Consider the following 24,528-nt stretch of genomic DNA (forward strand, 5'->3'; position numbering starts at 1 on the left):
TAAGCACGACACTGAATTTATGCAAACTGAGATCTAGCCCAGAGATATTACAAATCACTCTGTCTGGTGCCATGCCTTAGCTTTCAAAGGCAGCTCGTGTTTGCTATAACAACAAATTTTTTAGGTCTTTCTCTTCATCACTGTAATTTCAGGCCTATAATTAAGACTGAAGAAAAAACCCATAAATCAAGTGGGTTAAACCCTAAACCACCCTCCCTTTCCAACTCCAATCCTTCAGAGGAGAGACTTGTTAAGTAGGAGTAAGCTGCACATTTCTCTTCTTTTTCTTCAGAATCTTAAGTGCAACCGCAGGCTTCACGCTTAGCATGTATATCCGCTGCCAAGCCATATATTCACACAGCCACATATTCATTCTGACTGAAACCCTTCTCTTTGACATCTATGTTGATATTTTAGAGGAAATAGGCTCTACGTGGTAGCTATTCCATTTCCCATCACAACATCTAACCCCAATAGAAGAAAATGCAATAAAACCATACTTGAGTAGAAGGTTTGTCAGCTATACAAGAGCTATGTTCACTTCTAGATGAACTGGGACCTCGCCACCTGTAAGAAGGGAAAAGAATGGCATTTAGTTGAGAGCAGTGTCTCAGGGATAATTAGCTGTACGTACTTATTCACACCTACATCGTCCATCAGAACTACACTAACAGTTTATTTAAACTTCATGAAAGATGATGAAATCCTCATTCAACTGAAGTCAAGTGTAAAACTTCTGAACTGGGAGTTGGGGTTTCACCTGGCCTGCAGAAGGCTGGCTTTACCTGTGGTGTTGAGCACCATCTAGTGTCCTCACAGAGGCCAAGGAGTGACACTTCTTTGAGCCTTTAGTTGAACGAGCAGCTAAGCAAAAAAGAAAAAAAAAAAAGGCAGCATGGCCTAAGGTGAAGTTGCTCTGTGCAGGGGAACTTATTTCTGACTTTTTTGGGCCCTAGACAGTTTCATTTTTCTCCAGTGACACCTGCAGCACCATGCATTTAGTCATCAGCGGCTCTGAATATAATCCAAAACACTAGTTTCTAACATTTTTCATTGAAACATCAAATGTAGAAGGCTAAGCTATCATAAATTTAATTTTGCAGCAGCTTTTATATACAGCCTCACAAGCACCTACTACATCCCCCCAGAAAAATGGCAGGAAATCCTACCTGTATGTATTTGTTTACACCCAAGCAAAAAATGTCTTTGCTTTAGCACCTTTCATTTCTTATTTGACATCCCTTTTTAAATTCTATTTTAGCCTTCTTTTTAACTATAGCTGGATGCGTGTGAATTGTGGCCACCACTGCTTCTCTGTAACTTTAGAGGACAGAATTCAGTGCTGACTGCCAATGAGTCAGTCCCAACACTAACGGAGAGCAATAGTCAAGGTTTTGACAAATCAAATGGAATTGAAATCCATTTTGCTCGTAGTTGATTCAATTTGTGAAGCAATTCAGAAAGTTACAACAGCTCCCAGCATAAGGAAACAGTTTTTTCATGACACCGGGATACAATTTAGTAAAAAGATTTCATTTTACATATACTACTATGTAGTTACTGAATTCTTTTAACTAGCTCACGAAGTATGCCTTAAACATTTACTGAATTCAGGCAAACATTGAAACACTTTTTGCACAAGCAAACTTTCCAAACATCATTGTGATACACCTCAGTGAACTGCACATATGTGACCAAATCACCCATTTAGATCATCTTTTGGCGTCATTGAAGTTTTCCCAGTACTGTATTTCCTAATAATTTCATTCAATATTTGCGTATAAATACATACTGTTTTTAAGTACATATATGCAGTTGTTGGATGCTGTTCCACAACATACTAGTCTCCATTGGTATTTCCCTCAATGTATCGCACCTGGCTAACGCAGCCAATTGTTCAAAACAACTGTTTGGAGTTTCTCCTCTCCTCCAGCGCCTGCGCAATTAAAACAAACGCAGCCAAACGGGGAGCGCGGGAAGAGGTGGGCCCTGCGTCAGGCCGCGGGGGCACAGACCTGTCAACTATGGAGGCCGCCGCTGCGGCTGGGCTGCCCGACCCCGGCCTCTCCTCCACCACCATATGAAGGGGCACTAGCGGTGAAACAACGGCTGCCCAGGGCCGGCAGCAAGCAAAGGGTGAATAAGGGAGATGAGCAACGACACGGACCCGCCGCCATCAGCGGCGGCCGCCATTTTGGGCGAGGCTAACGGCGCCACTAAGGGGCGCGAGCCCGAGCCAAGATGGCCGCCAGCCAACCGGGGCCCGCCCCGGATGCAGACGGGCGTGTACCCGGAAGTAGTTTCCCCCATGCCGGAAGCGCCGCGGTTCCGGAGCTCTGGCCGGGCGGCGATGGCGGCGGGCCGGCAGTGGCGGGCCGGGCCGGTGGGGCCCTCCGCCTCCCGGCGCGGCGGCGAGGGCTGAGGGGAGCGGGCCGCCTGCCGCCGCCCTCCCGCTCCCTCCTTCTCCGCCGGAGGAAGGTAAGCGGCCGCTGGGGTCGGTTGCGGCGGAGCGCTTCTCGCCTGGAGCCCGGTCGAGCGATTGCCGGGGCGGGGGCTGAACGCTGAAGGTGTCGCTAGCGGCCGGTTTGAGCGGCCTGTTGCGGGAGGAGAGCCCCGAGGAGCGGCGGAACGGGGGTGAGCGGCTGCGGGAAGCACCGCGGCGGTCTCTGAAAGCTGCAAGTGAAAATCGTGTTTCGGGGAGGAACATACGAATGAGAAAAGTCTTGAGCGTTATCTCGGCCTCCCTTGGTGTAACCCAGGGCCGAGGCTTCTCTTCTGGCTACCGCTGATTAGCGAGGGCAGGAGAAAAAACGACTAATATTTACCTTCTTAAATGTGCTGCAACTTCACAGTGTAGGTACTTCCAATACTCTTAAATCTACTGCAGTTTTAATAGTGTTTGTGCTTTCAACATGCACGTCCCTTTTGAAGATTTATTTTCTGTGAAGGCAGCTACTTCTTTGCCATCTCCAAAATGGCTAAGTACTGGAAAAAACGGACAGTGACTTAACTATTGGGTAAACATGGACTCTGGAATTTAAGTTTTTACCCAGTGAATTAACAGCTTCGTACACAAGTTTTTCAGTTGTCCTACAAAAAGTATTAACTCGGTGTTTTAAAGGAAAACATACTGTTAAGCTATATAGAAGTATAAGCTAAACAACAAATAGCTGTCACACTGTAAGTCATGGTATTCTCAGGTATTTACTGCCACTGTGTGTTTGACTCTTCTAGCCAAGGTAAATGCAGCAGTGTGAGGGCCAGAACAACTTCTCCAGGGTGACCCTGATCAGATTCTGTCAGGTCAGGATTGAGGATATCCTTCAGATAAGGAAAACCGGAAAGTCTTTCAAGTTTGCTAACCCAACATGTTATTCTGGCCTCGGGAAGGGGGAGTTTAGAAAGGTGTAATGATTCTTTTTTTTAACAATTATGATAAAATCTCTCATACTTAGATTAATAATTATTGTTCTGTATGCATAAATCATCCTTAAATAAGCATTTCTGCCTAGTATTGTTAAAGCCTGATATATTTTTTTGAAACAGTACTGCAGAAATTGATTTTACCCCTCTCTTAAAAAAGGTAGGGAAGATTAACCCGCCACCTCCCAAAAAAAAAACCAAACCCAAATTCTAACAAAAGCATATTTGTTAGGAGAACTCTAACCAGGTGCAGTGAAGTGGTGGTTCTACCTTTCCCGTTTTTGAAGGAAGGTGGTGATGACTTCTTGGTATGAGTGGAGGTACTTCAGCCGGAGCGTTTGTGACTGGTTTGAAGGTGTCTTGGTGACTTAAAACACTCAAGATCTCAAGCCAGAGATCTTATGCAGATAAAATAGAGCCCAGGAGTGTTTGTAGTGTTTCAATAATTTGTGCTTCTTCTGAAAAGTGTCAGTTGACTGGTGTCTGGTTTGTTCTGCGCCAAGTTACCTACTAGTACAGATGTTCAGCTCCTTTCCTCCAGAAGGCAAACTGCAACTGTTCACACAGGCAGAGCAGAGATACAGTTAAGTGGAGGTAACATGCGTATAGTATAGTCGTGTGTGCAAATACATACCATTAGCATATATCTTCTCATGTTCAAATTGAAAACATCCTTTTGTATGGTTCATAGGTGGGTACTCAGCCAGAGTTTAATAAAACTGAATGTTGCTGCACTGCAAACAAGCAGTGATGCGCCTGGTACTGGCTGGCTATCAGCGTGTTTGTCTTGCAGATGTCAAAGAACTTTATAAACTTACCATATTTATAGAAAGTCTGGTATTATCCGCGCCCTGTGGCTAGAGACACTGGGGGCAGATGGGGTAAGTAACTTAGCCAATTCATGACCTGTTTTCTTCACTCAGTACTTGACTTTAGCCTGGGATAACTTGATAGCTAGTAGGACTTAAAACTAGCCGGAGCCATCAATGGAGCATTGTGTGTAATTACCATTAGCCTGTTGCTGCCATAGTAGTATGATTTTCACTGATGTAGAGAGAACTCGGGTCTTCAGAAATGTATGTGTGGGCTGTTTTTACTATTGTGTAATGAAAAGTTTTAAAAGGTAACTTGTGAAAACCAAGCTTCATCTGTGTCCCCTCTTTCTCCAAGATGTACTGAATGTATACGTTGCCTTTTGTTCCAGGTGCAGAGCATGGAGAATGATGAACTTCCGCCAGAGGATGGGATGGATTGGTGTGGGGTTGTACTTGTTAGCAAGTGCTGCAGCTTTTTATTACGTCTTTGAAATCAATGAGACTTACAACAAACTAGCACTGGAGCACATTCAGCAACACCCCAAGGAACCACAGGAAGGAACCACATGGACGCACTCCTTAAAAGTACGACTGCTATCCTTGCCTTTTTGGCTGTGGACTATAATATTTTTAATACCATATTTACAGATGTTCTTGTTCCTCTATTCCTGTACAAGAGCTGACCCCAAAACTGTTGGATATTGCATCATTCCTATCTGCTTGGCTGTTATCTGCAATCGTCATCAAACATTTGTGAAGGCCTCTAATCAGATCAGTAGATTACAACTGATTGACACTTAGCTCAATTTCTAATTTCCATAACTGTTTTGAAGCAATTGCTTATGCCTGATCTAATCACAAGACTGAAGTTCTGAGTAAAGGCTGGAAAGAGCCTTTTCTTTCAAACTGTTAAGCAATGAAGAGAGTGACTGTTTTCTATTTAAAAAAAAAAAAGTAACTACAAAGGTTTTTAAATATGGGTCTATCAGAATGGCCAGAGTGGGAGAGCCCTATGTGACACTTGATGGAAGGATTCCTCATTTTGCCTTAATGATGCAAAATTGCAACACTCCATCTGAAATGTCTTGTGGGGAAATAAGTTTCTGGTCCCTGACTTTACTCCTCTGTGCAAAAAAGTGATTTCCTTTGTTTTCCCTTGGAGTAAAATCAATGAAAAGATATTTCTTTTGTGGTAAATGTAAAAGGAAAAAAATCAGAACATGATTATAAAAGCTGCACTTAACACAATTCTTTGCTTTTTCTTTTTTTTTATTTAAAGTAATTAATATCTACATCAGTGCTGGTTTTTAATGATTTTTTTAAAAATAAGTTTAGAAATAAATACAGGAAGCAAAGAATAAAGTTTGTGTGAACCTTTAAAGGAAAAAGGTACTTTTTTTTTCTGTGATAGCATGCTTTTTTTTCAGTGGCCACAACAGTACCATGCTATAGCAGGTAGGCAGCGAGGAGTGGTATAAGCCTGGAGGTTGGTGCTTTAAACTCTTTTCCTAAGACGTTAAAATCAGCTTATGCTGGCGTTGGCCTATAATCTGCACAAAACTTAATTTGTGTTTCCTTCTCCTATCTGTAGAAATCTCCTTTGATAAAATTACAAGTGATTGGAATTTACTACTGTTCTAATTTCACTCCGGACGTGATGCAAAACCATGTTGTGGGAGCACTGATGCATTGGGGAAAAACTTTGAATTTGGGAAAGTGAACTGGTGCTAGGTTGGAAGGAAGCTGAAAACGGGTTGTAAGACAGATAATCATGTTTCTTCCAGAAATTTGAAGACTTAAGAGACCACCTTCTCATTCTTGCCATGCATGCAAATTTCTTCAGTCATACTGAAATTCCACTGAGACTTCTTACCATAGTTTCAGCCTCTATTTTTCAGTGCTATTTTGGCATAGCATTTAATGCTGACTACTAGATTGTGTATTTTGAATAACATCACATCTGTTCTTTCTTCTTGTCCTTTTTTTGTTTCTTCTTAGAATAACTAAATTTTTGAGCCAGCCGTGATGGAAGTAACCTTCCAAATGTGAAAACAGTGCAAAATACGCTCTTCAAAAGCAGTAGGCCCAAAACAATTATGAACTAAACTCCTCGGTTATAATTTGAATCATATGCGATTGTTAGTACCTAATCATCACAAATGCTAATCCATTTCTGACGCCTTTAAGGGAATCCTGGAGAATATCAGCTTTCTCTTGCTTTGGGAAAAGAACACTCTTTTCAGTGTTGCAGTTTAAGCATGGCAGTTGACAACACGTTAAACTTTCTGTTTGCATTTGGAGATATTTTAAGACACTGGTTTCAATTGTCAGCGTCGGTGCTAGGACCCGTAAACAATGTAGCCTTTACAAGAAGGTTTTCATTTCTAAGTGCAATATGAAAAGGAGGAAGCTGCCACCTTAATATGCTGGAGTAAGACTTAAAGTATAAACTCTGACTTGTATATTTGGGAGTCAGAGCTTCTAAGTTGTGTTGTTTCTTAACTTTAAAAATCACCATCCTATTTATCTATAAAATAAAAACTTTTCAATGTTTATAAACAGAAGTCTGTTACTGCAGATACATATCAGTGGTGCTTTTTTTTTTTTGCGTATGTTTGTTGCTAGATAGCAGTGCTGGCGGTCAGCTGCTGTAGCTTACTCTCCTGTCTTTCCCCGAGTGTGTGTGTTTGGTTGATCTTTTTTCTTGTCCTGTGCTCTGTGCGTAATTACTTGTCTGTAGCCTGAAGTTTTGGGGCTGGCTGGGTGCAACAGAGCCCCTTTTTCATTTCTCCACCTTTGCGTAACAGGGCGATACCGCTGGCTGGACTGTGTTTTTTAACTTGATGCTGTAGTTTTTAAACTGAGCAGTTGTGTTGTGACTAGGTGGAGTTATTTAAAGAAGAACAACGTAAGAGGAAGCATCAAAACCAGACATTTTTAGGGAGAACTGCCTAAGTTTCTGTTGTGCAAGCATGTGGCCTTTAGCAAATTCGTCAGGGCGCCTGATGCGATGAGCCAAGCTGTCTGGATGTGGAGCACGTGCTGGGTGCGGCGGTGACTTGCCGAGCAGAGGTTTCTGTTTGTAGGCTTCTCCATCAGAAGCCTGTTTTCAGATTAAAGCTGTTGACAAGCTTTACAACTGACTACTGAAAGATACACAGTCTAATTCAGGCAAATGCTGTGCCTGTAAGGATTTGAGCTTGGGGTAGAAAGCGGCAATAGAGAGAATTAGCATAAACTATTAGCATAGTGCATAGGAGTACTACACAACAGGAGTAGAAGAGGAAAGCTACCTCCCCTGCTGCTTTCAGCATTTTTGGCACTAGTGGAACATCAACAGGTGAAGTCTTACCACAAAACAAAGGAAACGCTATAGAAATTAATGATTAAATTGTTTTTTACTGTAGTCTTTGAAAAGTAGTGGTGAAATAACTTTAAGCTTGATTATCCTGAAGATTTGTATATAGTGTCAAGGCTAATTATTTCTCAGTCACAGAAAATAACTGCCGGTAACACAAACCGACATAAGAACTAATTGAGAAGTACTGTAGGCTTTTGAGATAATCAAGCTCAAAGAAGTTTTACAACCTCTTTAAAGACTACAGTACTTCTCAATTAGTTCTTGATTGTAAATGACAGATAATAGTGCAAATCTGTTTCTACAGCAGTGGCATTAATAAAAGATGTGAGACTAGCTTATACTAGAACTTGCTCATACAGATCCATTTAGTTCTTTTCACTGAGTGGGCAGAAAAGACGAGTTGCTACAACTTCCACGTAGGGGTGGGAAAGCTATTTTTACTCATACTCTTTTAAAATGAGTTAGCTCTCCTAAAGCAGAAGCTGTAATAATAGAGGCAGTAATGAAGTCCTCAGAAGATTGCTAACCTCTACCAGCTTAGCAATCATTCAGAGCTTAAATTTTCTGCCAAGAAAGTGAGTAGCTGTAACACAAGGTTGATTAATACTCATGTCTAGGTAGTGCCGCCTACCCTGTATTCCTTTTTACTGTGGCTGTATCACAAAGAAAAGCTTTGTCAGACCGTGTGAGCACCACTCTGGGCAGCCTGAGTGTTTGTTTCATTTGCTGCTTGACCTTCACCTGACAGTCCCATCCTGGCCCAGGGAAATGTCTGCCACGTTTCCTTAACTGCTGCTGAGCGTGCTCTTCCTTGTTTCCTCCCATGGGAGAGCAGGTCCAGTGAAGAGCATCACTTCAGGCTGCAGCCCTTCAAACTTGGACAGAAGTAAGTTGCGATAAAATGTGTTCATTGTGATGCGTGTTTCTTCCAGCAGCGAAGCGGAATATTTCTTTTTTTAATTACAAATACAAGGATTGAATTATCCTTGGAACAAAACTTTCTGGTTTGTGCAGGATACCTGTTTACTCTCCTTATTTTCTCTTGCCTGGTCCATTGTCTTCTTAAAAGGATGCTTTCTAGTTTATTATTCTATTAGTTTCTAAAAAACACTGCTTTTCATATGTCCGTCTTGGATAAGAACCTCTTTTCTACATATGACATAATACATAATGTGTGAAAGCAGTTTAATAACTTTGTCGGGTAGTTAATTTGTAAGAACTGGCTCATCTTAGCTCTCCTTAAAGCTAGCCCTAAGGTACAGGTTTCTTCTGGAAAGAGCAAAAAGGCTACAGCCACAAGAAGGTCCTTCTGCTCAACTCTCAGTCCTCAAAGCCTATGACTAGCCCAGTGAATTTTGGCTACTGGATGTGCCCAAAACCACTGCTCAGTTGTTTGCCCTGCTGAGTGTTAACCTTGTTGCCATATATTAAGCCCCATGATACATTATTATGTCCTAACTGCCAGATTACTGGGTAGAGAGAATATGGTATCTGTAGTAGCCTGTGTATAACTTAACTTTTAAGCTAGAATTGAGTGGGAATTACACAGACGCTGCAATGGGTGAATGGCATTCGGACCCTCTTAATGGAAATAATGAGTGAATCTTGCAATTTTAGACAATGTGCTGATTATCAGGTGTAATGGTGGGATCACCCCCTTTCCCTCACAGAATTATCTGAGTGCCTAATAAATATATTTTTATTTATTTAATAAATAAATAAAATAATATAACATTTATTTATTAAATAAATAAAAAGATCACAAATTCATGCTCAATGTTAATTGTTGCTTTTTAGCCATCCCACAGTTCCCACTGTTGTTGGGGTGTTAGGACTGTAGTCTGGAGGGGTGGGAGGTAGAAAAAAAAGAAAAAGAAAAGAGAAGAAAAAAAAAAAAGGAATATGGTGCTCTCAGATATTGCTCTACAACAAGCATCCAAAGCTGCAGAATAGAGCTCATCTAAGATGCCATCGCTTTAGCACAGGCTTTTTTTTTTTTTTTTTATTAAATGTTGCCTTTGCCATTTTGATAAGCCACTTCCTTCAATGAATTATCTACCCTAAAACACTTCAAGCATTTTACCACTTTAAGATTTTGCAGCCTGACAAGAGATGAGAATTAATGTTTCATTTTCTCTCACCCTAGGTCCTCAGCAACTAAAGCTCACTAGTTTTCAGAGTTAGTCTTTTCTCCTTGGTTATGCTTCTGTCCTATCTGCTAACAAAATAATGGGGATGTGAATCTTCTAGAATAAGAGTACATAAAGATGTCCAAAATATGTTTACTGAACCTCTCTTCTAGCTCCCCCCCATTTCAAACAAACACAGACAATTTTGTGCTCATAAAAAATTTATCATATTATACTTTGTCCTCTGTACACAAGTCTCAAGATTTGCTCAGTTTCCATAATACATAACTTATGCTAGTGGAACATATAGAAATGAAAAAAAAATGCTTTTCACACTATTAAATCAGTCAGATTTAGTATCTATCTGCATTGCCATCAAAAGAAAGAACAAGATGCTTTGGCAGGGGGATTGGGTTATGCTGGTTTATACAGCCAAGAAGCGCTACACATCATGTACTCGTAGGTGTTACTTCAGTATTTATATTTTCTTCCCCTCTAGAATAAAGTACAGCAACCAGTGTAGAACCCTGCTACTTTTACCCTAGTATCTGCCCAAAGTTTTGGTTTTAGAAAGTATCTCCAAAAATAATTATGCTCTTTTCTTATTTCTAAGCAAAAGTTGAGAGTTCTGCATAGGCAGAATATTAAGTTTTGCTCTTTGCTTTATTTGACTCTGCTACCAAATGACCCTAAAAATCCAGCTGGATAAAACAACTCAGTGATGGAAGAAAGTACGTAAGATTGACCACTGCGTGAAAAAAACCCCAAACATTTGGAGAAAACATGCTTAGGACAGACAGCAGTTTTGAATTGTGGAATATTAAAAATAATTCCCTAAGTTGCACCGGCTTGTCACTTTCCTGGCTGTCACAAAAACTGAGGATTTCTTTGAAACCGAGATTCCCAACTCTTTCAATCTACTTTGTCTATGATCTTTCCCAGGAAAATGATTGATGGGTGACTAAAATAAGCCTTTTAGATAATGGGGGAAAATAACCTTTCATTGTGGGACTGTGGAGGGAATGGATGGAGTCCTACAGGTGTGTTTTAATTTTGAATGCTATAGTGTACTTTGTCTCCACACAAATAGAAGTTGTCTTCTAGAATCACAGAATGGTTTGGGTTGGAAGGGACCTTAAAGACCATCCAGTTCCAACCCCCTGCCCCGGGCAGGGACACCTCCCACCAGACCAGGCTGCTCAAAGCCCCGTCCAGCCTGGCCTTGAACACCTCCAGGGATGGGGCAGCCACAGCTTCTCTGGGTCTTGTACCACTCTAAGATCCCATCTGACAAAAGTTAACTCTTTCCAGATTTTATTACTTTATTTTAAAACTCAGGTGAAGAAATGCCATGACTTGGAAAAAGCCATCAGAAATGTAGCAGTCGGGAGACTTGTGAGAACAGTTTTATAGTTGTCAGCTCTCAAGGTTCCTCTCACCGTAACAGGGGTCCCTGTCACCAGCACACCGCCAACGCCACGCCGCGGACCTTCGTTCAGGCTCCCGCGTTAAAATCCTGTCGGGAGCGACATTTCGCTTTTAAGCCAGGAGCGGCAGAGACGGGGGCGCCTGCGGCCCGCCCCGGCCCGGGACACCGGCACCCGCAGCCTCCCTTTCTCGGCCTCAGCCGGGTCCCCAGCGCCACCGTCAGAGCTGCTGAACTCGCGTCCGCTTCGCAGGCGGGTCGCTGGCGCCCGCCTCAGCGTCCATGATGCCTTCGCCTTCCTCATCGTCATCCTCCTCCTCTTCCTCATCGTCCTCGTCGTTACCTGCCCGGGGTTCAAGCGGGGGGCGGATGAGCAGAGCCCGCCCCGGGGCCGCCGGAGCCCGCCCGCCCCCGCCGCCACTCACCGGGCTGCCCCCCGCCGCCGCCGTCGCCCGCCGCCTCTCTCTCCTCCTGCACCAGCGGCGCCAGCAGCTCCGCCACCCGCTGCTGCAGCTCGGCCAGGCCCCGCCGCAGCTCCCGCAGCTGGCCGCTCTCGCCCTCCTCCTCCGCCGGGCGCGGCAGCGGCACCCGCACCGACCGCGTCCGCCCGTCGCGGTCCCGCAACTCCGCCACCAGCTCCATCCTGCCGCCAGACCCGCCCCGCCCCGCCGTCACGTGGGGCGGGCGCGCTTCCGCTTCCGCTGGGGCGCCCCCTGGCGCCTCGGCCGCGTGTTTCCCGCCTCGGCCTCGCGTCCCGGTGATGGAGGCGGCGGCGGCGGAGGGCGCCGAGCCGGCGGGCGGCGGCTGCGGCGCGGAGGAGCCGGTGGTCTCCTTGGCGGAGGTGCTGGCGGAGAACGAGGAGCTGGAGAAGGAGGCGCGGGCCGTGCTGGGGGGCAGTGACCACGAGCGGTGCAGCTACTCACAGGTGGGGGCGGGGCCGGGCGCCGCGGGGGGACGGGGGACGGGGGGGAGCACGGTGGGCGGAGCCGGTAGGCGGGGCCGGAGATCGGGGGCGTGTCCAGGTGCCGCGGGGGGCGGGGCCTTGAGAGTCGGGGCGAGGGTCTGTGGGCGGGGCCGAAGGGGCTGGGGCGGGGCCTTGGGATTGGGGGCGAGGGGCTGGGGGCGGGGCCGGTGGGTGGGGGGCCTTTTGAGTGGGGCCGAGGAGGTTGTGGGCGGGGCCTTTGGATTGGGGCGAGGGGCTGGGGGCGGGGCCTAATGGCTGGGGCGGGGGGTTTGGATTGGGGCGAAGGGCTGGGGGCGGGGCCGAGGAGGTTGTGGGCGGGGCCGAGGGGCTGGGGCGGGGCCTTTGAGTTGGGGGCGAGGGGCTGTGGGCGGGGCCGCCCGGTGCCGGGACCCCCCTCTCCTCCCTTCCCCGTTCCGCTGTATGCCGCCCGCCCCGCAGGGCGCGGTGAAGCGGCAGGCGCTGTACGCCTGCAGCACCTGCACGCCGCCCGGCGGGGAGCCGGCGGGGATCTGCCTGGCCTGCAGCTACGAGTGTCACGGCACCCACCGCCTCTTCGAGCTCTACACCAAGAGGTACCGCCGGGGCCGGGGCGCGCGCCCGTCGCCGCGGCGGGAAGCGCGCGTGCGCGGGGGGAGTGGGCGGGGCCGGCTCTCGCCCCCTCAGGCGGCGGCCGGAAGGGTCTCGCGGTGGCCCCGGGCCTTGTGGGCTCGTCATAGCCCACCCTCCCGCCGGCGGACACCTTCCCCTCTCGGTGCTGGGCCGCTCCGCGGGGTGAGCCGGCCAGGGGGATTTCCCCAGAGCGTCCTCTGCTGGATAACGCGTTCCGGTGAGGTAACACAATGGGAAAATGTGTAAACTCCTACAAAGTACAGCATTCCCAGCAAAACTGCGTGGGTAGCGGAGGTCATAGAGTCGTGTAGGTTGGAAGGGGCCTTTAGGATCATCAAATCAAAACCACCTCTAAACCATGTCCCTCAGCACCACGTTTACCTGTCTTAAATACCCCCAGGGGTGGTGATTCAACCACTTCCCTGGGCAGCTTGTTTGTATGTTTGATAACCCTTTCAGTGAAGAAATTTTTCCTAATATCTGTCCTAAACCTCCCCTGATGTAACTTGAGGCCATTTCCTCTTGTCCTGTCGCCTGTTACTTGGGTGTAGAGACCAACCGCTGCCTGGCTACACCCTGCTTTCAGGTAGTTGCAGAGGGCAGTGAGGTCTCCCCTGAGCATCCCATTCCCCAGGCTGAACAACCCCAGCTCCCTCCGCTGCTGCTCGTAAGGCTTGTGCTCTAGACCCCTCACCAGCTTTTTTGCTCGTCTCTGAACAAGCTCTAGTCCCTCAATGTCTTTTCTGTAGTGAGGGGACCAAAACTGGACACAGTATTCGAGGTGGGGCCCCACCAGTGCTGGGTACAGAGGTACAACCACTCCCCTAGTCCTGCTGGACACAGGATTTCCAGTACAAGCCAGGATGCTCTTGGACACATGAGCACACTGCTGGCTGATATTCAGCTGGCTGTTGACCAACACCTTCAGGTCCTTTTGCACCGGGCAGCTCTCCAGCCAGCGCTGCATGGGGTTGTTGTGCAGGACCTGGCACTTGGCCTTACTGAACCTCATACCATTGGCCTCGGCCCATCCATCCAGCCTGTCCAGATCCCCCGGTAGAGCCAGGTTGGGTCACTGAGGTACCCTTTTCCCTCCATTCACTTGGCATATCAGTCCTATTTAAGTGAGAGCTCAGGTGTCTGAGTCAGAGACAAGAGCTTAATCGCCTTTGTGGGTCCAGGCTGCGTAAACCAACCAGTTCACACTCCTCTTTCGCCAACACACGTGCTTATGTTTTTGAGTGTGGTGGTTGCAGCACCTGGGGTTGGCTGTGCTGCTGCACTCTCCCAGCCACGCACTGTCGCAAATGGTGGTGTTAGCTGACATCTGCCTAGAGCACTATGTGAGAGGGTAGGGCTGCGAGGCCCTTTGGCCAGTTCTGACTGATGCTGGTGTTAAAAGGCAGCAAGAATATTTTTATGGCTTCTAATAAACCGCAGGGAATTGTTAGGAACACAAAAATTTAAAGTGTTTTCAGTTAATAAAAACACTGAAATGCTATGTTTTTCTCTCCAGGAACTTCCGCTGTGACTGTGGAAATAGCAAGTTCAAAAATCTGCAGTGCAAGTTGCTCCCAGTAAGTTCAGACACAGGTTTCATACACATAGAACCAAAATAACAGTCATGGGTGGTTGGTGCCTTGCCTCAGCCGGTGCTGACGCATGCAATGCCTCTGCTTTTCCCCACAAGTTAAACTAGGTGGGAGTATTACAGCAGGAGATAAAACTGCTGAGGGACTAAAGGGGAATGTTGAGAGGAGAGAGGACGTTTGATCCTCGTCACCCGTGAATGCAGCAGTTCTGCATCCATGGTCAGCATAATGCCACAAATGTGTTGTGGTGCCTGCACTAATAGATCTCATTAACTTTAAGCTGGCTTCAAGAGAACCTTTTGGGGTGCGATTTTGCAGTTACATTAAGGAATTTAAAGGTTGTGCTGCTGTCTAAGGGACAGTTCTCGCCCCTTCTTCCTGGTGGCATTAGTGCCCTAATCTTTTTTGATAGGTTGTCACCAGAGCCTACTGATAGTATAGTTTTTTACTGTATTAAGCCCCCTGTGCTTTTGTACTCGGCATTTTGGACTCATCAAGTAGTTGTTAATCTTGTGGGAAGCGGCGACAGGAAGCTGCTTGGCTTGCCTGCAGTGCCACTCCCAGGGTAATAACAGTCCAAATGTAGAAACAGCAAGTGGTTTTGTGTATGCCCATTTTGTTCTGGCAGAATTGGGACGGATCCAGAGCTAGTCAGCCTGGGGCTACAATCCTGCAGAGACACCTGTGACAATTTTAAGATGTTACTGTTTCTCATTTGTGCCAATGAAATGGATCACGTGGTTGTTCCTTCTCCTTCTGTTCAATGCAAAATCAATTGTACAGGTTAGGTGACCTTCAGCATCCATCCATTAATCTGGCGGACTTTGTGGATGCTGGGTGCTCGCATTGTCCATTCTTCCTTTGTGGGAATAGCAGTAGAAAGCATTTTTTAGTAACATCATAAATGGTCACAGCTGTTTCTGCAGGGGCCGATGGTGGCCTTAGGCTGCAAATATGTGCAGTTCTGAAGCCCTCTGGCTGCAGCTGTATTAGTTGTTTTTGTTTTTTCTTTTAAATGGGATTACTTGTAGTTGAATTTCATTCAGCATGTTTTGTAATTTAGATAATCCTCTCCTGTAGAGTGAGGTTTATATGACATAGAATTTAGTGGAAGCTCAGTGGTGAGATTAAACAAACTTGGGTTTGGATCACAGTCTGGATGTTTAAAAAAATGGAGGGGAAGGTGCACAATAAATGTATAGACGTTGCTGTAACGGCAGCAGGCACGTTGTCGATGAAAATTCTTACATCGTTTTAGATTAGCAGTAGCTTAACAAAACACTACAGTTGCCATTTGTTGCAAAGCTGGAAAGACGTTTTTTCCTTTTGAACTTCAGTATTCCTCATCTGCCCAATCTGCTGCTCACTGTATAGCATAGGAATCTGGATAATATTTTTCTTTTTTTGACCTTCAAGCTGATGAGTATAGTGATTGCTTTTAGGAATTAAAGTGGAACAGGAATCGGGTTTTTCTAGATGATACATCTTTTCAATGTTCTGTTTTTCACTGCATTGCCTACTGAGACATTTTTTCCTTTCCTTCTAGGAAAAGAGCAAGGTGAATTCAGGAAATAAGTATAATGACAATTTCTACGGATTATACTGTACTTGTAAAAGACCTTATCCTGATCCTGAAGATGAGGTAAGAAATGCAAAACCCAGTAGTAATCATATGGATGGTACTTCTGCAAAATACTGTGCAGAGAGTGGTCGCTGAGCTGCTTTGCAGGGAAAATCCCACTTTAAGAAATCTTATGTTCCATATTGCTTTTGGTTGTCATGTGCTGTATAAAGTAATTACTTTACCAGTTTTTTTTTTAAATGGTGCAATATGTTTATGCCTTAAAGACAGATGAGGAGGACAAACCATCATTTGGACAAAAACCACTGCTGCAGTTCTCTTTGCTTTCCTCTCTCTGAAGTTACAGAGTTCCCTTACGGGGTGGGTTTCTCAGTGTCTTGAGAAATGTGGCAAGCGCAGAATAAACACATTGCACGTGTTAGCAGAGACCAGAATCTGCTTCCTTGTGTCAGCAGCAGCGCTCTGACAAGGCTTCTGGCACGAGGAGAGTCTGTCCTGTAGCACTGGCTTTAGCTTCCCTTTACAGTAGTCACAACACTTTTTCTCTGTCTGAAGTATTAAAATATACCACTTGGTTTGCACATGCACACTTTTATTTGCAGTCAGAAGTTAGGTGTTTTAAAGAATAAGGAAGGCCCAAGTCTTTCAAATACAAAAAAATATTTTATAAACTCTCTTCTCCGCAGTTCAAAGATAGCTAAACGTTTCTAAAGAAATCATAAATAATTGTTTCGTAACAAAGCAGTTTGTACTGCACTGCATTGTGGACAGCTAAGTTAGGATTCTGGCATTCCTATATAAACCTGGTGACATCACGAATATCAATGTCTCTCCTTTGCTGAGCTGCCTGCTGATGCATTTCTGTTTGCAGGAAGAAAAATACCGATAGAGTATTAACTTTTATCCACTCTTTTGTGTGAGAATGTCTTGCTCTGCTGGGAAAACTAGTTTTGTAATAATAAATGGGAATTTCCACAGTCTTGATAATAAGACAAATTACATATGCTGTTGAACTTTAGGGAAGCAAACTGACTAATGAAGCAGTAACTACTTATTAATGGCAGCTCCCTGTGGGTGGGTGAAGAGGGAAATGTAATTCACTTGAGCAGGCTTTGCATAATACTGCAGTCTGAGGCTTGTGAAAGATTCTGGAGGTTGCTATGAATGCTAATAATGTGACCATTCGTCTAGATTCCAGATGAGATGATCCAATGCATAGTTTGTGAAGACTGGTTCCATGGAAGGGTAAGGAAACTATAAGTAGCAGAATTGCCATTTGCATAGAAATAAATTGGTGTCAGTTAAGTTTGCATGGTTAGTCTTAGTTGTGAAGGTTTGCTGTAGTTCTCAAAAGATTATGACACAAATGCTAAGGTTATTTCTTTTCATCCTGTGCAAAGGAATATTGAAAGTTTAATCCTGTGCTGCTGTCCACTCCAGTCCAAAAAAAATAGGAAGAGTTCTACCTTTCTGAAGGTTACTGCTGCAGAATAAAATAATAACTTCATAACCGTCTCTTTAATTGGAAAGTTCTAATCAGTAGAATCAGTGAGAAGATTCTTACTGAGGCACATCATTATGAACTACCTGGATAGTTCTTCATTCAAAAGAATGCTTTTAAAACTGTAATTACTTTAAATAACAAGGACCAAACTGCACTGTTGGTTCCTGATTACGAACTTTGGGGAAATCTTTTAAAAGCAGCTCAGCACTCCGATGAGTGCCCTACTTACCGTGTAAGCATTAAGGATTCAGCCTCTTATGCCTCAAAGGGCACGAGTGAAATTCCGTGTTTGAAGTTGCAGGATCAAAGAATTTTAAAAAAAAGATGATTGTCTTCAATTATGGGTTCTGTAGATAAACTATGGGATTCTTTTGTATAAGTGTATGTATTAAGAATGTTACGCTGCACACTGTGAGCTTCGCAAGAGTGCTTTTCAAAAGAAAGCCCGTAAGTGCTTTTAATTGTCTAAATTGCTCTCACCAGTTTATGGAGAGCTTTGGGACCTCATTCTTCTCAAGTTCAGTATGAGGACTCACAATCTTGTACACGTAAGGAATTAATCATAAGTTATTTAAGAGTTTAAATGCGCAGTGTGCAATAGGTATCTTTATCTGTCCTATGTTTAGGACAGTTCAGAAAAATAATGTTCAGAAAAAAGAAAAGCATAGGACTGAGATTTCTGGGTACGTAGAAGGCATAAAAGGCTGTAGACAAAGAAAGAATTATTTCAGTTTTCCCCTGGAATTTTTGTCAGCTCTTTACAGCCTTTAAATTATACTGATAATCGTTGTAGAAAGTTAGCAGGAGTGTGTGCTTGTGCTGAAAATGTGATGGCAATTGATGTTTTACTTCCTCTAAACCTAGAGTTGAGTCTGTTAATTTGCAGCGAAGGCTTCACTGCCGCATGCTTGTTTCTTTTTGGTAGCATCTTGGTGCAATTCCCCCTGAAAGTGGAGACTTCCATGAAATGGTATGCCAAGCCTGCATGAATCACTGCCATTTCCTATGGGCCTACGCATCACAGTTAGCAGGTAAAGAATATTAAGATGTCTGAGCCAGTATTTCGTTAGCATGTATTTCTCATTCTTGCTTGATTAATGACATAATTCTGTTTGAGTGGTTGGAGAAATGATACTCATTATATTGGACAGTCGCCTTCAGCAGTGGAACATGCAGGGCTGCAGTAACTGTTCTGTAAAAAAAAATAAGGCAGTTCTCATTCCAAATCTTAATTCTGTGGTGCTCACTCTTCTGCTTATTTTATCAAAGATGTGCTACCACACAGATGGGTGAAAATTTAATACTTGTCTCAAGGAACTTAATTTCTAAAGTGGATCAAAGAACTGAAGAGCCGTCCTAAGAGAAGCGATGAGGCAAACAGCTGAGGCTCTGAGCAGCAGAGAGTTAACGATAGAGTGACCTGAAATGAATGTGTAAAACCTTAATCTGAGCAGGGCTGGTGCTGCGCTTGGGACACGTGTTCCCTGCGGTCACACCAGGCCTCTGTCTGCTGTGTGGTCTCTGCGGGATCAGAAGGGTAGATGGTGTGATTTCTGTGGAAAGAGCTGGTTTCACGTAGTCTCCTAAACGTTGCTTATATCAGCTGGTGATTGAGCTGTCATGTGCCAGAAATGTCAACGGTAATTTTAAGGATTCCAAGCTGGCCTACCTGGCATTCTCTTCTTTCTAATATAAATACAGTACACAATGTTTCTTTTCATTTGTTTTGTTTCTCCTTCTAACCAGCTATGTCACAGGGCACATATTTGAATTGATATCAAAAGAAAAAACTTGCTGTAAATAAGGAAGTAGTTCATGTAGTTAATCTGTGGTGGAGTTTTTGGGGTGTGTGTCTGGAGAAAATGAAGGACTCTGACACAAAGTCAGCAAAAATGTACCCAGCAGCTACTGAACCTGTGATAGCTATCAGGGGGTGTGAAGAAGGACAAGCATCTTGGTATAGAACTGTCTCAAATTGTGATACCCCTTTCCCTCTCCTCAGACTTAGATTTTGGGAAGCAGAATATTTTAGGAGCATGAGAGGGGAAGAAGACTATGGTGAAATAGGGAGTGGTTTCTTTGTATACTTAGGTCACCGTGTTTTTGGACGGCTGTAGAGTAGATCCAGGATGCTGCAGTGGACCCAACGATCCAGGTGCTCTTCAACACTGCACTGTAAAGCAGAGAGCATCTGTGGTAGCCTGTAGATTGTCTGATGTGCTGTTTTCACTTATATATCTTCCAGTTCCTGCTTTGACCAAAGTGAACTCCCTTGAAGATGAAGGGATTGTCCTGAAGGTTGAGGAAAGCGAAGAGCAGAAAAAAGAAATAAAAAAAGAAGGTGGAGTGGAACACCAAGAAATGAAGGAGGAAAAGCAAACGGAACAGTTCAATGAGCCATCCACTAGCTCTGGGTCTGCCTGTCCTGAGGTGAGACAGACCTTCTTTTTGGTCCTGTATGTCTTCATACTGATGGTAGGTGAAGCAAAGCCCACCTCCTCATAGGTGCGGTGAAGAGGTAAATGCTTTCAGCCTATTCCCATGTTCCTCTTCAGTCAAAGACACTTCAAACGTGGGGTCTCTGGAGCACAGTGCAGGCCCTGGAACATGCTTGTAGAAGTGGGTGACAAGGGTGCAACGTCTGTTGCAGATGGGTTAGATCCATCCCTTCTTGTCGGCCTTTGCACCGAGGTGACTCCTGAGTTTGTTGTAACGCAGGGGTATAATGCATTTGCATGGTAGTCCAGCTCTGATTTCTTAAACATTTATGGCTTTTGCAGTAAATTTCTACAGAAATTCCCAGTGGAAACTGCTAAAACCGCATCAGAATCCTCACGTGGATGAAATGGTAATATAGGTTGTTTATAAAAATTAGTGTCTGAGACAAAAGAAGGATCTTCCATCAGGGAAATGACATGCTGGAAAGAACAGAATGTATTTGAAGTGACATTACAGAGCACTGAACACTCTCGTTTTAATTCAGGTAGTTACGAAGAGCGAGGGGCCAGTCTGCAAGCTGAAAGAACTCCAAAGCAAGCAATTTTTAAAAAAAGATACTGCCACCTTTTGGCCATCGAACTGGAGAAGCAAATTATGCACCTGTGCAGACTGTTTGGTATGTACTCTGTCGTCTTTACCATCACTGAGGTGGGGGAGGCAGGGGGCAGCTCCCGGAGCATCTTCAAAGAGAAGCTTTTAGATAAAATCTGTGTAAATGTTCTTACTCTGTGTATAAACACCTAAAAACTCCCTCCACCCCACATAAAGAAACACACTGAATCCTTTGGAATTAATACAGCACGAAGGAGCTTCTAAACGTTTGTATTTTTTTTGCTGCGTAAATCCAGTATTGCTTTGGAAGTCATCATGGGGAGATATCTGAAATGCTGGATTTAAAATTTACGTTATTATTTTTATTGTTACTATTTGAGATACTGAACGCTGAAAGGACTGGGGGAGAGCATCTCCATGTGAAAAGTTTTGTAACGTTAGACTAAATTTTACTTTATTCTCCAGAAAATGTATTCAGAGCTTGAAGTCCAGTTCCTGACAGATGAATGCGACACCGTCTTGGCTTACGAAAATAAAGGTACCAGTGACCAAGAAACAGAGAGGAGAGATCCTTTGATGGACACCCTTAACAGCATGAACAGAGTCCAGCAAGTGGAACTCATCTGCGGTAAATACAACTTCAGTTGTAGAACCTGCCTTAATACTTTAACTGAACAGTTTCGCCTGAGAGATCAGTATCAGGTCTGGCAGCGTGGTGCCAAACGGCTTTTGCGGCCACACGTAGCAGACTGACAGATGGCAACACCTCTGTCGGGGTTGCCCTGGGGAAGTTTGTCCTCGCTGGCCTGTGGCTGCAGCTGTCGCTTACATTGAGGAACTAGATGGGGCGGGAACTTTTCCCCCATTTGACATCTTAGATGTTGTACTGATAGTAATTTCTCGTAACGTGACTATTTAAACATTAATTCTCACTGCTGCTCTCTGGCTTGTTTACCTCACCCTGTCGTGTTGTGCTGGCGCGGGCCAGCCCACGCGAAGCTGAGCTGTTTCCTAACTGGAGCCGTTTCCCTCTTGGGAGTGAGGGGCTGGCGCTCCAGTGAGGACACTTGTCCTGAGTTACAGACTAGGGCTTCCCACCACTGCCCCCGCAGCAGCGGTCTGAAGTAATTGGACTAATTCACCCACTGTACTTCTGTACGTTTCTCTGAAGATCACTGGAACAGAGACTGCATAGGCTAGTCTGATAAATCATTAGGCTTCTCACGTTTACCTGGACTTGCCTTTCTTTTTATTATCATTACTATTATTTATAATCCAGTTCAAACCTGGATTTGTCTCACGTAAGTCTAAGTAATGACAAGAGGAAGTAGAACAAGTTGTCTTCTTGAGCCAGTGTTAAACTAAAGCTGAGTAGCTTGTTTTTCTGTTTTCTTTCCCTTGCCTTCGCTTTTCCGTCCAGAATACAATGATTTAAAGACAGAACTGACGGACTATCTCAGGAGATTTGCAGATGAGGGAACGGTAAGGCGCAACTGCAGAATTTGTTGGCCAGAAAACATATTTTAAAGTACCATTGAGGGGTGGATGTCGAATACTATGATGCTATTGTTACAATATTTTTTTTCCTGTCTCTTGGAGTTGCTGGTACTGCAGTAGGAATTAGAAGTCCCTGATTTGATTGGAATTTAAAAGTGGCGTTTCCTTAATGACACTGTTAAAAGATAAAAGGGACCTTGCAGAAATCTGTCTATAAAGCACTGAGAGCAGTTCATAAATTTAAATGGAGCTTCTGTTGCTCTAGGAAAAGTATTCAGGAAAAAAAGCTCTTAAGCTTTATGTTTTCTCTTAGATTGAATTTAAGCCCTTTGAAGAATAAGGATTGACTAAATATTGGCAAACAGTCTTGGAGGAATTTGCATGCTATTATTAATTAACGAACGCATGCATTTTGTTGGCTTATTTGCTAAATTGCTGTTCTTAGTTACATTGTAGTGAGTCTGAAGTGACGCACTGGAAATCTTGCTTTGTGTTAATTTGTTTGATGATAAAAGCAAGTGGTCAGACCCATTAAAATTACCCTTGGGAGCTTTGCTCCATGTCCTTGTTCTGCCTTTGGGGCTCTCATGCCCCTGTTTGTATTCTTTTATCATAGCATTGGGGCATTAATCATTTCCTTCGGGTCGGAGAGGATAGATGTTTTGCTGGAGAGATTTCGGGATACCTGCTCCTATATGCTTTGTGTGTTACATGTGGGAGGCAGGCAAGGCGGAGGAAAAAAAAAAGGATCATTTAATTGAATTCTTGTGCCACAACGTGGGTTTTGTATCGCTCCCCCCAGGTGGTTAAAAGAGAAGACATTCAGCATTTCTTCGAAGAATTTCAGTCACGGAAAAGACGACGGACTAACAGGATGCAGTACTACTGTAGTTAGACTGAGGGGGTTTGGGGCGGAAAGGACAGCTGGGAAAACAGTACTCATTGGCAAACAGACGAGGCATCTCCAGTATTTGGCTTCTCATCAAAATCCAACTGTCCAAGAAACGTCTTCGTTTTGTCTCCTTCTTCCCTTATTTGTAGCGACTGAAAGCGTTCTTAGCAGGTACCTTGCAATTATAGGGATGTCAGTTCTGCCCGACTGCGCTCCCCCCAAAGCTGGCCTTGTCCCAGGGGGGAGGACGGCTTGTTACACCAACGGTGTGCCACCGCACCTTCCCTTTGGCCTGTCACCTGTGTCACTGTGCCTGGCGCTGTGCTGCGGCCTGGGTGGGCTCCGCAGTGCGGGCAACACGCACTCACTCTGCTTTCCAAGACTGGAGCTTTCCTGCTTTCCTTTTTTCCTGCTTTTCTTTTTTCTTGCTTCCTGCAGCACCGCTTCAGGGTGTGGTGGTTCTAGCGAAGGCTCCCCGCGCAAAGACATGTCTCTCTACTGCGGCAGGGGAGGCAGCGCTCCTGGAAGGCTCGAGCCGCCCGTGTTCGGCCACGGTTGTTGGGTGAAACTGCGTCCCAACACTGGGGTGGGATCAGGGGAAGCAAACAGCACTGGAGCGCCGCAGGCTCGCTCGCTCGCTGCTCTGGAAGCGCTCCCTAGGCGGGTGAAAAAATGAGAAATCAGAGGGTTCTGTTTTTATAAATTCAAAAACTTCATTTCTAATATTGTACAGGCATGTTTTACATGCAGAAATTTGTCACATGAACCTTATCTCCTCGCTGGAATGATGTACTAAATTACAAATTAAGCATGAGCGGGGTGTTGTTACAGGAATTCTAACATGACTTTTAAGAATCTACACTTAGCTACAGTTAAATACTGACTTTTCCTAAGTTTGGAGCCTAATGTAGTTTTTAGTTTTCTTTACCCACAAACCCCAAACATACTTTAAGAAAGTTCTGATTTTTTACCTCCTACTTTGTGTAGTTGGAGGGTTTCTTTCCCATGGGCTACTATTCTGCTTCCACGTTAATCACTTTTGAGAAGTAAATCAGACCTTTCTCTATCATTCTCCCTATTAATAGTTTCTGACCGCTTTATTTACAAAAGCTGGTTCTAGCGTAGGGGCTCAGCTCATCGGTTTGTTTCCTGCGAAATGATTAGTTGCTTTTAAATTTAACTGGGGGTAGTGGATGTGCTTTTTTTTTTTTTGTAGCAACTGTTAACGGGAATTGTAACTGCCTAGCAAACTTAAAATACCTGCAAATTAAAGAACTGTTCAATCTGTGCCGTCTTGAGGGTTTTTTTGACATGCTGCTGTAGGGGTTGGTGTTCATCCAGGAGCCGCTCAAAGGCAGCAACGGCCCGTTTGCCATGGGGCCAAGATATATCTCTGGAGCCGAGCAGGAGAAAGAGCAGAAGGGGATGATGTTTCCTCTGTGCTGCAGTTCGCCAAAGGTGTCCAGAGGAAGGTGCTGTCCTGGGCTCCAGCTCTGAGCTCAAACCACCCTGAAGTGAAGCCCTGGGTGTTCCAAGTGGCACTGTCCTCCCCCAGGACATCAGAAAGCAGCAGGAGGTGCCGGGGTGCAGGTAAATGCCCCTCCCTGCGCTCAAGGAATGACAGCGGCCTCGCACAGAGGGAGGAGGTTTTTGAACCAAGCGTGTAATTTCCACAAAAAGGAG

The 24,528-nt window shown here is 44.9% G+C and overlaps 3 protein-coding genes across 5 annotated transcripts; 2 read left to right on the forward strand and 1 right to left on the reverse strand.

Annotated features, from left to right (window-relative positions):
* Positions 1 to 2,316: 2,316 nt before the first annotated feature.
* Positions 2,317 to 6,773, forward strand: LYSET (lysosomal enzyme trafficking factor). Of its 3 annotated transcripts, none has more exons than XM_063333594.1 (2): positions 2,317 to 2,478; positions 4,628 to 6,772. In XM_063333594.1, exon 2 carries the CDS (start codon positions 4,644 to 4,646, stop codon positions 5,037 to 5,039), a length of 396 nt encoding a protein of 131 aa, XP_063189664.1. In that variant the 5' UTR covers positions 2,317 to 2,478; positions 4,628 to 4,643; the 3' UTR covers positions 5,040 to 6,772. The 3 variants fall into 3 exon arrangements, with proteins under 3 accessions (XP_063189664.1, XP_063189665.1, XP_063189663.1); XM_063333595.1 differs by lacking the exon at positions 2,317 to 2,478 and adding an exon at positions 2,486 to 2,634 and having other exon boundaries at positions 4,628 to 6,773; XM_063333593.1 differs by lacking the exon at positions 2,317 to 2,478 and adding an exon at positions 2,692 to 2,853 and having other exon boundaries at positions 4,628 to 6,773.
* Positions 6,774 to 9,924: 3,151 nt separating this feature from the next.
* On the reverse strand, positions 9,925 to 12,043 carry LOC134514739 (EKC/KEOPS complex subunit GON7-like). The gene is made up of 2 exons (XM_063332922.1): positions 11,580 to 12,043; positions 9,925 to 11,497 (listed from the first exon to the last, which is right to left on the reverse strand). Exons 1-2 carry the CDS (start codon positions 11,794 to 11,796, stop codon positions 11,376 to 11,378), a joined length of 339 nt encoding a protein of 112 aa, XP_063188992.1. The 5' UTR covers positions 11,797 to 12,043; the 3' UTR covers positions 9,925 to 11,375.
* Positions 11,915 to 24,132, forward strand: UBR7 (ubiquitin protein ligase E3 component n-recognin 7). The gene is made up of 11 exons (XM_063332921.1): positions 11,915 to 12,079; positions 12,557 to 12,690; positions 14,244 to 14,304; positions 15,866 to 15,961; positions 17,093 to 17,146; positions 18,331 to 18,436; positions 19,651 to 19,835; positions 20,389 to 20,520; positions 20,922 to 21,084; positions 21,877 to 21,938; positions 22,756 to 24,132. Exons 1-11 carry the CDS (start codon positions 11,915 to 11,917, stop codon positions 22,846 to 22,848), a joined length of 1,251 nt encoding a protein of 416 aa, XP_063188991.1. The 3' UTR covers positions 22,849 to 24,132.
* Positions 24,133 to 24,528: the final 396 nt, after the last annotated feature.

This window comes from Chroicocephalus ridibundus, chromosome 4, assembly GCF_963924245.1.
Source record: "Chroicocephalus ridibundus chromosome 4, bChrRid1.1, whole genome shotgun sequence".
In the NCBI taxonomy this organism is placed as follows: domain Eukaryota; kingdom Metazoa; phylum Chordata; class Aves; order Charadriiformes; family Laridae; genus Chroicocephalus; species Chroicocephalus ridibundus.

Bases quoted from the DNA above. Each gene is read 5' to 3' on its own strand.
- UBR7 (XM_063332921.1), top strand. From the start codon at position 11,915: ATGGAGGCGGCGGCGGCGGAGGGCGCCGAGCCGGCGGGCGGCGGCTGC. The intron at 12,691-14,243 runs GTACCGCCGGGG...TTTTCTCTCCAG, and splicing joins TTCGAGCTCTACACCAAGAG to GAACTTCCGCTGTGACTGTG. The intron at 20,521-20,921 runs GTATGTACTCTG...TTTATTCTCCAG, and splicing joins GCACCTGTGCAGACTGTTTG to AAAATGTATTCAGAGCTTGA.
- LYSET (XM_063333593.1), top strand. From the start codon at position 2,834: ATGTGCTGCAACTTCACAGT. The intron at 2,854-4,627 runs GTAGGTACTTCC...CTTTTGTTCCAG, and splicing joins ATGTGCTGCAACTTCACAGT to GTGCAGAGCATGGAGAATGA.
- LOC134514739 (XM_063332922.1), bottom strand. From the start codon at position 11,796: ATGGAGCTGGTGGCGGAGTTGCGGGACCGCGACGGGCGGACGCGGTCG. The intron at 11,498-11,579 runs GTGAGTGGCGGC...AACCCCGGGCAG, and splicing joins CGGCGGCGGGGGGCAGCCCG to GTAACGACGAGGACGATGAG.